The 15,837-nt window shown below is 36.0% G+C and overlaps 2 protein-coding genes across 5 annotated transcripts in view; one reads left to right on the top strand and one right to left on the bottom strand.

The window, feature by feature from the left end:
• Window positions 1-3,114, top strand: part of nat8l2 (N-acetyltransferase 8-like 2) — a 73,575-nt gene extending 70,461 nt beyond the window's left edge. For all 4 annotated transcript variants that reach the window (XM_082136561.1, XM_082136559.1, XM_082136560.1 and 1 more), the window contains one exon: window positions 2,294-3,114. In XM_082136561.1, coding sequence (XP_081992687.1) covers window positions 2,389-2,979 — 591 coding nt within the window. In that variant the 5' untranslated portion in view covers window positions 2,294-2,388 and the 3' untranslated portion in view covers window positions 2,980-3,114. The remainder of the gene's footprint in view (window positions 1-2,293) is intronic.
• A 5,290-nt stretch (window positions 3,115-8,404) lies between these two features.
• cyp24a1 (cytochrome P450, family 24, subfamily A, polypeptide 1) lies at window positions 8,405-15,411 on the bottom strand. The gene is made up of 12 exons (XM_082190287.1): window positions 14,963-15,411; window positions 14,319-14,509; window positions 14,146-14,239; window positions 13,970-14,063; window positions 13,788-13,879; window positions 13,508-13,619; window positions 12,089-12,234; window positions 11,658-11,824; window positions 10,096-10,174; window positions 9,434-9,631; window positions 9,231-9,342; window positions 8,405-9,083 (listed from the first exon to the last, which is right to left on the bottom strand). Exons 1-11 carry the CDS (start codon window positions 15,203-15,205, stop codon window positions 9,232-9,234), a joined length of 1,527 nt encoding a protein of 508 aa, XP_082046413.1. The 5' UTR covers window positions 15,206-15,411; the 3' UTR covers window positions 8,405-9,083; window position 9,231.
• Between the last annotated feature and the right edge of the window lie 426 nt (window positions 15,412-15,837).

Here is a 15,837-nt window from a genome sequence, read left to right as displayed (position 1 = left end):
TTTATAATTCAAGGGACATTCCTACTAAAAATGAAACCTTTATTCACCTTCATGCCGTCCCGAAAGTATACTTTCTTTCTTCAGATGAACACAAAAAAAGATTTTTAGAAAAATAATTAATCTTTGCAAATCCATGTAATGCAAGTGTACTCCAAAGTTGACGCTTCTAAAACCACAACACGATTGCTGGTGTTTATGTCAAGCATGAACTCATGAACCCGCACATGCAGTTGGCCAGAAGCAACATTTGTATTTTATAAAAAAAGTAAAAAAAAGTAATTGAGGGTATGTTTACACAACAACGGTGTACTAAAAACACAAAAGTTGGTTTTCACATACACGACCGTCGTGTTCAGTTTGTGTGGTTTTTGAAACATAATAATAGATAATTTAGGAGCCGTTTACATGACACTTTCAACAGTGTCAAAAACGGAAAACTTCTTATGCGTTTTGGCTGTTCGTTTACTCCACCAGCGTTTGGCGGCTTTGGCTGTTTGCTGGCGATTGCTGCCATTTACGTCAAAGTGCAAGTGTTTGGAAACAATACCATTATTGTCTTCATGAAAACAACAAAAGTGTGCATTACGTATTAATTTTATAGGTGCATAGTGTTTCTTTTCAAAGTGACATCGCCATCTACTGGCCTGGCAGCAGAATACAGCGTTTTAGTCGTTTTCACAAAGAAAAAAATCGTTTCCGTATTTTTAGTACATCGTTGTCATGTAAATATGCCATGTGTGTCATGTATGTGTGTGTATATATATATACAGTACAGGCCAAAAGTTTGGACACATTACTATTTTTTATGTTTTTGAAAGAAGTTTCTTCTGCTCATCAAGCCTGCATTTATTTGATCAAAAATACAGATTTTTAAAAAAAATATATTGTGATATATTATTACAATTTAAAATAATTGGTTTTCGATTTATTATACTTTAAATTATCATTTATTTCTGTGATCAAAGCTGAATTTTCAGGATCATTACTCCAGTCTATCACATGATCCTTTAGAAATCATTCTAATATTCTGATTTATTATCTAAAACCACAGAATCTAAAAAAATTATCAAAGTTGGAAATAGTTCTGCTGCTTAATATTTTTTCATAACCTGTGATACTTTTTTAGGATACTTTGATGAATAAAAGGTCAAAACATTTTTTTTTTAAAGAATAAAAAAAAAAAAAGCAAATGTTTTAAATATATACATATTTTGTAACAACAATATACACTACTGGTCAGTAATTTCTGGGTCAGTCATTTTTTTTCTTTCTTTTTTTTTGAAATAAATCAATACTTTTATTCAGCAAGGATGTGTTAAATTGATAAAAAGTGATAGTAAAGAAGATTTATATTATTAGAAAATATTTATATTTTGAATAAATGCACTTCTTTTGAACCTTTTATTCATCAAATATATTAGGCAGCAGAACTGTGTCCAACACTCATAATAAATCAGAATATTAGAATGATTTCTAAAGGATCATGTGATAGACTGGAGTAATGATCCTGAAAATTCAGCTTTCATCACAGAAATAAATGATCATTTAAAGTATAATAAATTGAAAACCAATTATTTTAAATTGTAATAATATATCACAATATAACTTTTTTTTTCTGTATTTTTGATCAAATAAATGCAGGCTTGATGAGCAGAAGAAACTTCTTTCAAAAACATAAAAAATAGTAATGTTTCCAAACTTTTGGCCTGTACTGTATATATATATATATATATATATATACACTGTATATATTTGTATAGTTGCCAATGCCATATATAGCATGCACTGTTAGTAGACCCATCTAAATAATATATATATATATATATATATATATATATATATATATATATATATATATATATATATATATATATATATGAAGAGTTCAGATGCAAAAGCCTCTAAGTGCCATCTGAAATTTTCTTCTAGAATGATCATTTTTATCAAGCTCGTATATTTAAGTTCTGTAATTTCACTTAAATGACAATTATTGCCATTTAAGTGAAATTACTGAACTTAAATATACGAGCTTGATAAAAATGATCATTCTAGAAGAAAATTTCAGATGGCACTTAGAGGCTTTTGCATCTGAACTCTTCATATATACAGTAAAATGCTTATATATATATATATATATATATTATAACTGTATTTTTGTATAATATATATATCATTTTATATACTATAAATTATTTTATATACTAAATAAATTATAGTGGATTTTCAAATTCTTTTCTGTATTTTGATGATTTCTACTTCTCTCTTTCCACTTCTGTTGGGATTGCTCCACCAGTGCACAGTGTGATCCGGCGCTATCAGCCCTCCGACCGGGAGGCTGTGGAAAGAGTTTTCCGAGCTGGAATAGAGGAGCACATCATTCCTGCGTTCATGTACGCCATGACCCGACCGCTGCACATCACTGTGAGCCTGTTCTTCTACATCGGCTCTTATGTGTGGGGTGGACAGTCAGAGCTTCTGGCCCTGGTGTCTGGAGGAGCCTGGATAGGTCTCGTGCTCTTCTGCTGCCACGAGTTCTACGCCGGCTACGTGCGGGCCAGACTGAACACGGACATGCAAGATATTCCGGGTTACTACCTCAGTAATCCAGACAACTGCTTCTGGGTTGCCGAAGCTGAGAGGAGCGGCCGGCCTCAGATTTTGGGGATGGTGGCCGTTGAAGGAAAAAATGACCCGGGAAGTGATGGGAAAAAGTATGGCGAGGTTTACCGAATGATTGTTTCGTCCACCTGTCGCCGCACTGGTCTCGGTCGACAGCTGGCTCAAACTGCAGAAGACTTCTGTAGGGAACGTGGCTTCTCAAAGATCGAACTCTCCACCTCTTCTACGCAGACAGCAGCCGTGGCGCTGTACTTTAAGCTGGGCTTTAAACTCATCCTGGTTCATACGCGGTCTGAGTTCCCGAAGTGGATGATCTGGATGACTAGAGCCACAATTCTGACCATGGAGAAGAACATCTGATCATTAACTAAGGCTGAAAGTGCCCTGATCTTTAATAATCAGATTTTTTTGCACTTTTTACACAAGTTTTATAGCACTGTTTTACATCACACAAATGTAATTAAATTTGATATTAAAGATTTTTCACTTTTCTGATTCTGGATTCTGAATTTGATTATTTCATGCTTGCAATACAGTGAATATCTGTGCATTTTTACAAATTTCATTATTTCAAATTATTTCTGTGCATTATGTGTAAATTTCATTGCACAGCCCAGATGAAGCGCCGTTTAGGGTGAAGCTGATTCGTTCTCCTTACATAAATTGAATTGACACCATAAATGCACATCTTGTGCAGATGTAAGTGTGACTTACTTTGGAAATAAATGGACATACAAACACAGTTCTTCATTGTAAAATGTCTCCCTCAAAGTCAAAACATCACAGAGCTCATTCAGAATGATTTATAGGGTTAATAACAATTAAGGTAAAGTGTGCTTTAGCAAAAGTAATGCTACAATAAACATTTGATATTGATAAAATTGATTTTTTAAAATGCTCTACTGTTGTACTACTTCTAAACAGACACTAGATGGAGACATCAACTTTAAAAATGTTCATTTTGCTCTATTCACTCTCAGAATAAAAGGTACAAAAGCTGTCAGTGTGGCGGTACCTTTTCAAAAGGTACACTTTTGTGCCTAAAGGGAGCATATTGGTACCTTAAAGGTATATACTAAAGTGTACATAATAGTTCATAAAAGGAACAAAAGTACCTTTTGAAAAGGTACTGCTCCTGTGACAGCTTTTGTACCCTTTTTTTCTGAGTGTTGGATAAAAGTTCTCAGGTGGATCAGATACAGGTGAAACTCGAAAAATTTGAATATCGTGCAAAAGTTATATTTTTGATGATTATGGCTTATAGCTTATGAAAACCCCAAATTCAAAATCTCAGAAAATTAGAATATTACATAAAATAAAAAAAAATTAAAAGATTTTAAATACAGAAATGTCTGAAAAGTATAATCATGCATATACACTCACCTAAAGGATTATTAGGAACACCACACTAATACTGTGTTTGACCCCCTTTCGCCTTCAGAACTGTCTTAATTCTACGTGGCATTGATTCAACAAGGTGCTGAAAGCATTCTTTAGAAATGTTGGCCCATATTGATAGGATAGCATCTTGCAGTTGATGGAGATTTGTGGGATGCACATCCAGGGCACGAAGCTCCCGTTCCACCACATCCCAAAGATGCTCTATTGGGTTGAGATCTGGTGACTGTGGGGGCCATTTTAGTACAGTGAACTCATTGTCATGTTCAAGAAACCAATTTGAAATGATTCGAGCTTTGTGACATGGTGCATTATCCTGCTGGAAGTAGCCATCAGAGGATGGGTACATGTTGGTCATAAAGGGATGGACATGGTCAGAAACAATGCTCAGGTAGGCCGTGGCATTTAAACGATGCCCAATTGGCACTAAGGGGCCTAAAGTGTGCCAAGAAAACATCCCCCACACCATTACACCACCACCACCAGCCTGCACAGTGGTAACAAGGCATGATGGATCCATGTTCTCATTCTGTTTACGCCAAATTCTGACTCTACCATCTGAATGTCTCAACAGAAATCAAGACTCATCAGACCAGGCAACATTTTTCCAGTCTTCAACTGTCCAATTTTGGTGAGCTCGTGCAAATTGTAGCCTCTTTTTCCTATTTGTAGTGGAGATGAGTGGTACCCGGTGGGGTCTTCTGCTGTTGTAGCCCATCCGCCTCAAGGTTGTGTGTGTTGTGGCTTCACAAATGCTTTGCTGCATACCTCGGTTGTAACGAGTGGTTATTTCAGTCAAAGTTGCTCTTCTATCAGCTTGAATCAGTCGGCCCATTCTCCTCTGACCTCTAGCATCAACAAGGCATTTTCGCCCACAGGACTGCCGCATACTGGATGTTTTTCCCTTTTCACACCATTCTTTGTAAACCCTAGAAATGGTTGTGCGTGAAAATCCCAGTAACTGAGCAGATTGTGAAATACTCAGACCGGCCCGTCTGACACCAACAACCATGCCACGCTCAAAATTGCTTAAATCACCTTTCTTTCCCATTCTGACATTCAGTTTGGAGTTCAGGACATTGTCTTGACCAGGACCACACCCCTAAATGCATTGAAGCAACTGCCATGTGATTGGTTGATTAGATAATTGCATTAATGAGAAATTGAACAGGTGTTCCTAATAATCCTTTAGGTGAGTGTATAGTTATATATACTAAATATATTAGTTTCACCCTTTTAATTTGAATTACTGAAATACACGAACTTTTGCACGATATACATTTTTTTCGAGTTTCGCCTGTATTTTCTGTCCAAACTGTATGTGAGATAATTTGGCAGATTTTTACTTTTACTGGTTTTACTTGTCATTTTGTGAAATATATTCTCACTCCAGCTCTCAGTTTTAATACAATATAGAATATAACAGGTATTTTGTTGCATCAAATGGTAACTTTCATATTTTACAGTCTCCCAGTGACCATGGTTTAGAAAATATCCCAGAAAGTATTACAGGTATTCCTCAGGAAACAAAGCTTACATATGAATTCAAGTATAAGCAAGAAATCTTTTGACATTGGAAGTAGAGAGACTGATCTGGATTTACTGCTATAGATGTAGTATAACTGTAGTAACCGCGTTTATACCTCGGAGTAAAGCTGTCTTGAAGTGAATGACCTTTTAAAGATTAGAAAACGTCCACATTACTGGTGTACAGTAAAGCTTCGTGAATGATAAGGAGAAAGCTGATATGGATATATAGGTTGGTGTGTGTGTGTGTGTGTGTCCGTGTGTAGGGTTTCTACAGGTTAAACCAGTTTCATTCATATATGTGTGAACAATTATGTTGTCCTGCTTATATTCATGATATCGTCCGTAAGTTTGGGGTCTGTATGATTTTTAAAATATTTTTGGAAGAAGTCAGTTCTGCTCACCAAGGCTACATTTATCTGATAAAATAAAAACAGTAATATTGTGAAATATTATTACAATTTCAAATAATTGTTTTCTATATGAATATATAGTCAAATGTAATTTATGCAACATCAAACATCATTATTAAACATCATTACTCCAGTCTTCAGTGTCACATGATCCTTCAGAAATCATTCCAATATGATGATTTGATGCTCAAGAAACATTTCTGATTATTATCAGTGTTGAAAACAGTTGTGCTGATTCATATTTCTGTGACTTTATGAGGAATATTTGATGAATAGAAGGTTCAAAAGAACAGCATTTATTTGAAATGGAATCTATGTAACATTTTAAATGTCTTCACTGTCACTTTTGATTAATGTGTTTTTGCATCCCTATTTTATTACTGCTATTCCGTATGTTTTCGTATATATAAGTGAACAACCTGACAGAATTCAGTGTCTTCTTTCTATTTGTTTCTGTAGAAACTTCTAGTTCTGCATGGACCGTTGCCCATTTCTTAACTCGGGATAAAGGGCTTCCAGCAGGTGAACGACCCCGTGAGTAATTAGGTTTGCAATGAGAGCACCATTATGTTTTTTCATGTTGTTTATAGTTTGATAAAAGCCTTTATCCAAAACTTCAAACATGTCATGTGAAATTTGGATCTTAGTCCCAATGTTGAACTTGTTGTTTTAGTCTGGCATTGATGAAGCAGGAATTACGTCAGCCGCTCTACTATGAGATAAACACATGCTATAATTCAGGAAAACTATAAGACAACAAGATCATGACAATTTACTCACAGGAACGCCATTACAAGTACAGTAGGTTAAGCAAGAATAAAGATCAACATTCATTTTGGATGATTTATGCACGGCTCTACTTGAGCGGCGGTGTTCTAATACTACTATCAACACGGGCGGCAATCAGACATTTGACTTTATTGCATTGCTCTATTGGCGTAGTGATTGTTGTTGCCCTGAGCCCACACAACACGAGGTGAACGACACTGGCCCCGGGCCAAAGCAAAGGGACGTTGAGAAACTGGGGTTAAAGTTACAGTAGTTGCATGTTATATCACTTGGCAGTGTTTGTGTGTGCCTTTCTGTCAAAACATCAAGTTCATAGCTTGTGAAATGCCAGAACATGATGACATTGTTGAATCTGTGTCAGTCCAGTGTCAGCTGACGGCTCAGAGCGGCCAATTAACCCAAACACCCCCATCCACCCCATAAGCCCCCTGAGAACAGGTCCACTTCATACTGGAGAACGGCCAACAGAGCAACACTCTTTAACAACACTTACGGGGAAAACAACAAAAACAGTAGTGGTAATAAAAAATATTAACAATAATAATAATAATAGCTTTTTCGAATATTAATAATTTGATTAAAAAAAATATATATTACATAATTTTTTTATAGTTTACCTTACATTCAAAGAAATGCTTGACATATCAGAAAAAAAAAAAAATCATATTAATATTAAAATATTATATTATATTTATTTTCTATTGTTATTCTATAGAATATATTATATGTATAATAATTTGTTTACACTAAAAATGCTTGAAATGTCAAAATAATATAAAGAAAAACAAAAGTTTTCATGTGTGTGTGTGTGTGTATACATATATATATATATATATAGACATACACTATTTTCTATAGTTATTTTTATCACTTTCCTATAATGTCATATTTTATTTTCACATACAGTAAATATATAATTTTATTTTCTGATACCTCAAGTCAATCCAAATTTATTTATATAGTGTTTTTAACACAATCTTGTTTCAAAGCAGAAAATCATGATGTTAATGTTTACAATATCTTTATGCTTTATAGTCACATTTAGCTATATATAGTTCACATTTAGTGACGATACAAGCAATCACGCAGTTGAGATTTGCAATATAGTATTCATCACTTCATGTGTTTACTGTCTGTATGCGGATAAGTTTGGGAATACTTATATATCCAACTTTTTATAAAGATCTGTGCCATAATAAAAAATAAAAATAAAATAAAAACAGGTAGTCCAGCATTTTAGTGTGAAAAGTGAAATATAAATATAAACATTATTTAAAATTAAAGTATTATTTAATATATATATATATTTTTTTATTTTTTTTACTGTTTATTGTTTATACATACTGTATATGCTCAGATTACAGGACTGATGTATCCTACACAGCCTATGCTATCCCACAATACTGTGAGTCTTTAGTTGGTAAAAAAGAATAAAAGGTCTTTTTGGAAATTAATATGTTTCCCCTCTTTATTAAATCAACTTCAGCCTCCAATTCTATAGAGAATTAATCATTAAAGACCTCATATAAAGCTTTTTTAGATCTGATCAGTGATGGTATCAGATTGTAAAACCATGGTACACCACGAATGATTACTATATTCAGATATGGTGCCTCAAATTATGATGCATGTCTAGAAAAAACATAGTAATACCGTGATACTGTTTTGCAAGTGAGTGCAAAGTATTTTTAATGTGTCACACACAATGAATTCAATTCATATCAGACCAAAGCATGACATTCACACTTTTGTATTATAAACACAAGTGGTTTGCGGTGAACAATATCCAGCACATTTCTAGATTGAAATTTTGAACGATTTGCTTTACAACAGTCGCATTGTTCTCTCACCACACATACAGGCATACATTAAACATATTTTATTGAGTATATAAATAGAATGTTACATTTATGTTTTATATGACATATATGTACATTTCCACACAGTTCTTGTATTTAAAAAAAAAAAAGAGAATAAAAATAATTTTACATAATACTGTACATGGAACGATTTCAGTACAAAACAATATTGCATAGAAAAATTTACCACCTCTACATAATAATTTTAACATTTTAGTAAAATATATATTTACTGTAGTAATATAGTAGGAAGCAGCAATTATGAGAACCTTAAATATTTAATTTAGCCTGTCATTTTCATAAAGTAAATAAATAGAATAATCATATTTACTACTGTATGTATACTAATAGTTTGAGGTATATTTGAAGTGTGAGACTGATACATTCTGTATAGGTTAGCAGCAATATAAAGGTCTCGTAATGTGTCTGATCCATTGATATGGAGTCATGTGTTCAGGTTAGCACTGGTACAAGGTTTCTGCAAAGATAAAAAAAAAAAAACAGGTTTTAAAATACAAGAAGATTCTCACGGTGCACACATGAGCATCAATCATTTATTGCATTTATGGTCTATGAGCATGAGCATTTATGGTCTTGAATGAAACGTTTGAGCTCATTTCAGTACCTCATCGGGGGACAAAAGCCACTGGAAGCTCTCGACTGGGAACCAGTGTTCCTGAATGCAGCGAGTCCACAGGCTCATGGTCTGTGGCCACAATCTCATAGTCACGTAGTATCTGTAATAAACAGCATATTATGAAACATTAGAACTGGGTGAAGAAAATACATTCATCGTATAAGTAAGCGTTTAATGTCCAGCTGCCGTACCCAGCAAAGACTCAGCTGGATCTGCAGCTCAGCGAGACGTCGGCCGATGCACATCCTCTTCCCGATCCCGAAGGGAACGTGGGCGAACGGGTTGATGGAGCCTTTATCTTCCAGCCAGCGTTCTGGTCTGAACTGCTTCCCGTTGTCAAAATACTCCTCGTTTGAACCGATAGCCTGACTGTTGATCATCAGGACGGTCTGAGAACGTAAAGAAATAGGGTTAAATAAATATAATGCTCCATGAACTGCTAAATATGAATGTGCATTGCATAAAATGTCTTTAAAACGTCACATTTAACGTGGATATTATGATGAAGTAATGAATGGGACACAAACTAGTTACAGTCTTTTGCAAAACCCAGTTAGCGGTCTATGTAGGCAGTATTTTAAGTCAGGTGCACTATAACATATTTTCATCAAACTCTATTAGAATCAATTGTGAGTCAATTCTTTCATTAGCTTCAATGCTGCTAATGTAGAGTGCTAATGTTATATGTATGTAATATAAGCTGCTAATATTTCCAAATCAGCTGCTTATTAACTCTTATTTCAGTTATGAGGTTGTATTAGAAGCGGTGGACATCAAGATCGCTCACTAGGTTTCGGATCAGAGTTCATATAGGGGGAAGTAGTGAGCAGGACTGCTAATAATGAATACTCACTCCTTTAGGCAGAGTATAATCGCCCAGCACGGTGTCTTTGTCCAAGGTACGGCTGGTGAACGGCACAGAGGGTGAAACTCTGCAGGAAAACAACAACAACAATGAACCTCTTGCTGTTGAGAATTCCAGAGAATTTCCATCTTTTGCATGCATGAGACTGTAAGCTCAATGGCATGAGGCACTGTATGGCGCTAATGCAAGTCAAGGCTATAGATAATCCCACATTCACAGCACATGCTTCAGCATTATCCTTCTTTAATGTCCAGGACATGTCTTCCTGTAACGCATGACTGTCGAGTGAGGGTATAAACATGACTTCCATGTGCTTTCGGATTCCAGTCGGGACTATTATGATGTCACCTGACTGGACCTGGCAAAGACCTCATATGAACCTTAACAGCTGATTCCACACATTCATCAGAACAGTGCTGGGATGGATGGCTATACATTTAAAAAAAAATAAAGGTTTTGAAATGGGGTTTTTACAGCAATGCCATAGAAGAACTATTTTTGGTTCCCCAAAGAACCTTTCAGTTAACCGTTTTTAAAAGTTAAAGAACATTTTAATAACTTTTGTGCAATGGAATGTTACCGTGAATGTTTAAGGCTCTTCATTGGAACATCAATGCCAATAAATAACCTTTTTTTTTTTTTTTTTTTTTTTTTTTTTAAGGTGTAAGAAATATTTGGGTTCCCAAAAGAACCTTTCAGTGAACAGTTCTTAAATGAAGCATTTCAAAATAATCTAAAGAACCTTTTTCCACTAAACAACTTTTTGTGCAATGGAAATATTTAAAAATAAAGGTTCCAAAAGGGAGATTTTGCAGGGATGCATTTGAAGAACCATTTTGGGTTCCTCGAAACACCTTTCAGTTTGTCTTAGTGTGAAGAACATTTTAAACATCTAAAGAAACATTTTCCAGTATAAAAACCATTTGTATTGAAAGGTTCCATGGATTTTATAGGATAAAGAACCGTTATTTTAAACAGCGAAAGATCCACTTCGAGTTCCCAAAATAACTTTTCAGTGAGCAGCTCTAATAATATTTCCTTCGTGTGAAGAACAATTCAATAATCTGCAGAACTCTTTTTCTTTAAAGGAGCATTTGTGGAATAGAAAGGATCTATGAATGATAAAGGTTCTTGATGGAACCATTGATGCCAAAAAAAAGAAACAGAATTTTTAAGGGTTTTGGTTTCCCCAAAGAATTTTCCAGAACCTTTTGTGCAACGAAAAGATTCCAAATAAAGGTCCTTTACTGACATTGATGGTTCCGTCAAGAACTTATGGATCCTTTCTATTCCACAAAAGGTTCTTTGTAGTGGAAAAGGGTTCTGTAAAGGGTTCTGTCATTGTTTGGGAGACTTTTAAATCTAATTTGGAATTTAATCTACTTTGGAATCTATTTTTAAGAGTGCATGAATTTTAAAGGTTCTTCATGGAATCATCGATGCCAGTAAAGAACCATTATTTTTAAGAATGTAAAAAGGCAATGTAATTAAGCACATTCTGGAGTATATTTTGGGGTGAAACGTGACCCATCGACGGCGCTCGTGCTCACCTCATGGACTCCTTCAGGCAGGCTTTGAGGTAGGGCATGTTCTTGATGTGTTCGGCACGAGGCGTCTTCCCAGCAGGCACCACATCTTGGATCTCCTTCAGAAGTTTTGCTTGGGCGCAGGGGTTTCGGGAGAGGTTGAAAATAACCCAACACATGCTATTAGCCGTCTACAGGAGGAAAACAAGAAGGATTTGCTTGGTCAGTCAGGACACACTGTACAGTATTCCTCCAGCAGAACAATTAACACTCGCCCTGCCTCATTCTTCTGACTTATGTGCTTGAGTGAACTAAGCCTGGATAAGAGCAGAACAAAGACGAGTTAAATCAACTGTTTTTTTAGCTCGCTGGCGTGTGACTGGAAAACAAGCTCGCTGAAAAGCAGGCTTGTTTGTCTGGGGTTGTGAAAGCTGGTGTGTGTGTTGTGAACGCACCGTCTCCACTCCTCCGACCTGAAGTTCTGTTGTGGCGGCGTACAGCTCCTTCTTGGTGAGGTGGTTCTGGTGGAAGATATCGCAGAGGAAATCGTCCGCTTTGCCCTTTGAGTGCCTCGTCAGCTTCTTGTCAATGTAAAGTTTAGCTGTTGAGATGATAGATTTGCTTGAGTGATTGGGGACATTTCTGATGGATGCTTTTTAATAAAAGTGTGTGCATTCTTAAAATGGTATTTCAAAGTGAATAAAACATGCTATTTGCTCAATAATATTTACAGTGAATGCATGATGTTATTTAATGGCGTCCTTTATTGAAAGTTATGTTCAACAAAGCTGCATTCATTTGAAGGAAAATACAGTAAAAATAGAAATATTGTGAAATATTATTACTGTTTTAATATATTTCGAAATGTCATTTATTCCTGTGATCAAAGCATCATTACTCCAGTCTTCAGTGTCACATGATCCTTCAGAAATCATTCTAATATGATAATTTGCTGAAAAAAATTTCAGCTTTAAATTTTTCAAATTGGCTGTACAACTTAAATTATATTAATCTTGTATAACTTATAAAAAGTTGAAATTGCTTAAATTATTTTGATGAGTTAAAGAGTTTGAATAAACTTATAAAAGTAATTTAAAATTGTTCAGTTCTGTTTTTCTGTATTATGCAAAGCACTTCGAATCATCACTGTGAAATGTTTCATCTAAATAAACGAATTATTTAATTTGTATTATGTATTTGTAATCCTTTTATATATTTGTTTAATATTCGATATTGGGCAATTCCACGCAAAACTGTCACATCCATAACGCCAACACAATGCCATGGTATTTAGTTGGCGTTATGGATGTGACAGTTTTGCGTGGAATTGCCCTATTCAGAGGAATATGTATATTTCCTGGTATACTTTCTACCAAATGCAGAAATATAAATAACTAATTGTTAATTAAACACTGTTATGTTATTGTCTAAACGGTCAGCCTACACGTGTCCGACATCTTGTCCGTGTCCAGCACATGCTACTGTTGTTTAGCTGCAGGAAAGATGAAGTATTGGTGATAGTGTGACAGGAGTCTGTCAGTGAGAGCCGCTAATGGAGCAACAGCAACACAACAAACTGAGAGTAACTCAGTGTCGCGTCGACATTCCTACCGCCTCTCTCTCCCTCCCTGCTGGAATACAAATATTTGGCTGGATTCTCTTGCACTTAGGTCACCGCGTTTACTACCGTGGTTCACTCGTGGTCTCTCTCTCTCTCTCTCTCTCTCTCTCTCTCTCTCTCCTGCTGTGCACACTCTTCTTCTTTCAGGGGGTCGAGGCAGAAAGCCGTAAGTTCATGTGTCATCACCTGACTGTAAATGTGCTTTGAACACTTTATGGGTCACACGTCATTTGATCAAGGAACTCTTTAGTACCTGTGCTAAAAATACGGTCCCAAGCCGCTGTGTGGTCTTTCCATGTTTTGGTATTCAGAATCCTGTGAAGCTCCACGGGCGTCACCATCATTGTTCCAAAGGTGCTCATCATCTGAAAGTGAGAAAACACCATCTGTAACTAGCTTACTTGCATCTTTGCATTTCGAATGCCTCAAAACACAGCTAAGGAGATGTGGATAAAGCTTAACTTTCATCAGTTTCATCAATAGTCTAAACAGTGTTCAAAATATTGATTGGGTCAAAGATATGGGCAATTTACCGTTTTTATTGACGTGATGAAATTCATGGCCTCCTCGCTGACATTGTCTTGCAAGAGCCCGAAACGTTTGTCATAAAGCACATAGCAAATGGCTATAAGACCAAAAGAGAGAGAAACATTAAATGCATTTCATTATAGCAATGCACTATAGTATATATTGAAAGTGTTGCATGAAAACTCACTTTCAAAGGACCACTTGTTCAGTTCAAAATACAAATCATTGATCTTTCCATTGACACTGGCTCTTCCGATCCTCTTTATCAAATCAGCTGAGACCTTAAAGACAACAAGCAGTCATATACGTGCATAGACGTGGATGATACAGTACGTGAACTGATGTTTATCAAGCACAACTCACTTCATTGATTTTCCCATCCAGTTTCATGACTTCGGTTGGTTTCATGAGTTTCTGCTGGAAAGCGCTGCGCACCCGCTGCCAGTCCTTCCCTTCCCTGCAAATACACCAGTTTAAAATACCACAACTGTCAGGAAATAACTAATAAAATCTTGTAAGAGAAGCAGGATATTTACAGTATGAGCAGCCCATAAGCCTCATCCCGCATGTCTCTGTAGGCTTTCCATGGTTTGATCTCCAGTCTCTGAGGATAACTGCCCTCCTTCCTGTAAAGAGCCTCCAGTAAACCCGGAGCCCCGATGTGAACCGACTCAAAAGAGCCCAGCTTCATCCGGAAGATCTTCCCAAACTTCTTATGGTAATCGATCTGAGGTAAAAAAATAAATAAATAAAAAAAACTTAAAACTGTGTGTGTGTGTGTGTGTGTGTGTAGAGATATAAAGTGCTCTAAATAAGCATAAATAAAGTAAAAAGTTTCACTAAACGTCACAAAAATATCACTAATTAAGTTTAATTAAGTTAAAGTTCATTTATAGTGTACATATAAATAAGAAAAATATAAATGACAAACCCACAAAATTTAAATAAAATCATATTCAAATCATTATTATTATTAATGCAAGAAAAGCCTTTTTAATAGTATATTTCATAAACATTTTGATTCAAATTATTTTAAATAGGCATAAACAGATTTTTTTTATATATATTTTAAAAAGTGTTTTATTTTAAATTTGACACAAAAAAGTTATTTTAAAATCATTAAAATATATAAGGACATAAATGAAAATAATGCATAATAGGCTAATGCAGAGGTTCATACCAGCGCCTCGTGTTGTCTCTTTAAGCCTCCTTTGCGGAGCACCTCGATGAGGCTGCCGAACAGCGGCCAGTTTGTTGGTCCAGGAATGGAGTCGAGACTGTGCGCGCACGGCGCGCTCCCGCCAGCATCCTTCGAGTCCAGCACGCACACGGAGGATGTGGGCTTACAGTGCTGAAGTCCCACAGACGACTTCTTCTTCAGTAGCTCCAGAATCTGAGGACCTTTCTGGATATGCACTCTCATCTTAAAGCGTGCGTAAAACGACGTGCGTAAAAGTGTCAGTAGAGTTTCTCTTAGATGCCACTATAGCCTATATATATACTCGCGGCTGTGTTTATCTCGGTCGGACGCGGCGACCAATCAGGAATCGTGTGTGGAAGTCGAGCCCACCATTCATTTATGGATCTACGTTGGTGAGTAGCGCATGACCCCGCACAGACCGAGGAAGTGCCCTCAAACGCGCTTTATAAATAAACATAACGGAGGTGAGGCGGTTCGCTTTGAGCTGGCCTCAACTCCTCTCTCTGAGTCAACACTCGAGACCGCAAATATTTACTCAGCAGCTCCTGTGCGCTCCTGGCCAAAGGCGATCGGCAATCGCGCTTGTTTGTACAGTATTTGCGATGGTGCCATGGAACATTTCGACGTGGAATTTCATTGATGACATTTCACATTTCATCATCATTATGTATAGGCTACGTGCAGCACTTGATTGATAATACCGCAAAAAAAAAAAAAAAAAAAAAAAAAAAAAAAATTGACAAGAAAAGGTTCTAAAAGCGCTTTTTGCATTGAGACGAGTTCATTTATTGAGGTTTTACAGTATTGAAATCAGAATAGTTGATAAATAACATGGATGTGCCCATGAATATCAA

This window comes from Leuciscus leuciscus (assembly GCF_965113295.1).
Source record: "Leuciscus leuciscus genome assembly, chromosome: 14".
Classification (NCBI taxonomy): Eukaryota; Metazoa; Chordata; class Actinopteri; order Cypriniformes; family Leuciscidae; genus Leuciscus; species Leuciscus leuciscus.
Note: the sequence above shows the minus strand (reverse complement) of the source record. Positions and strands in the feature narration are given on the sequence as shown.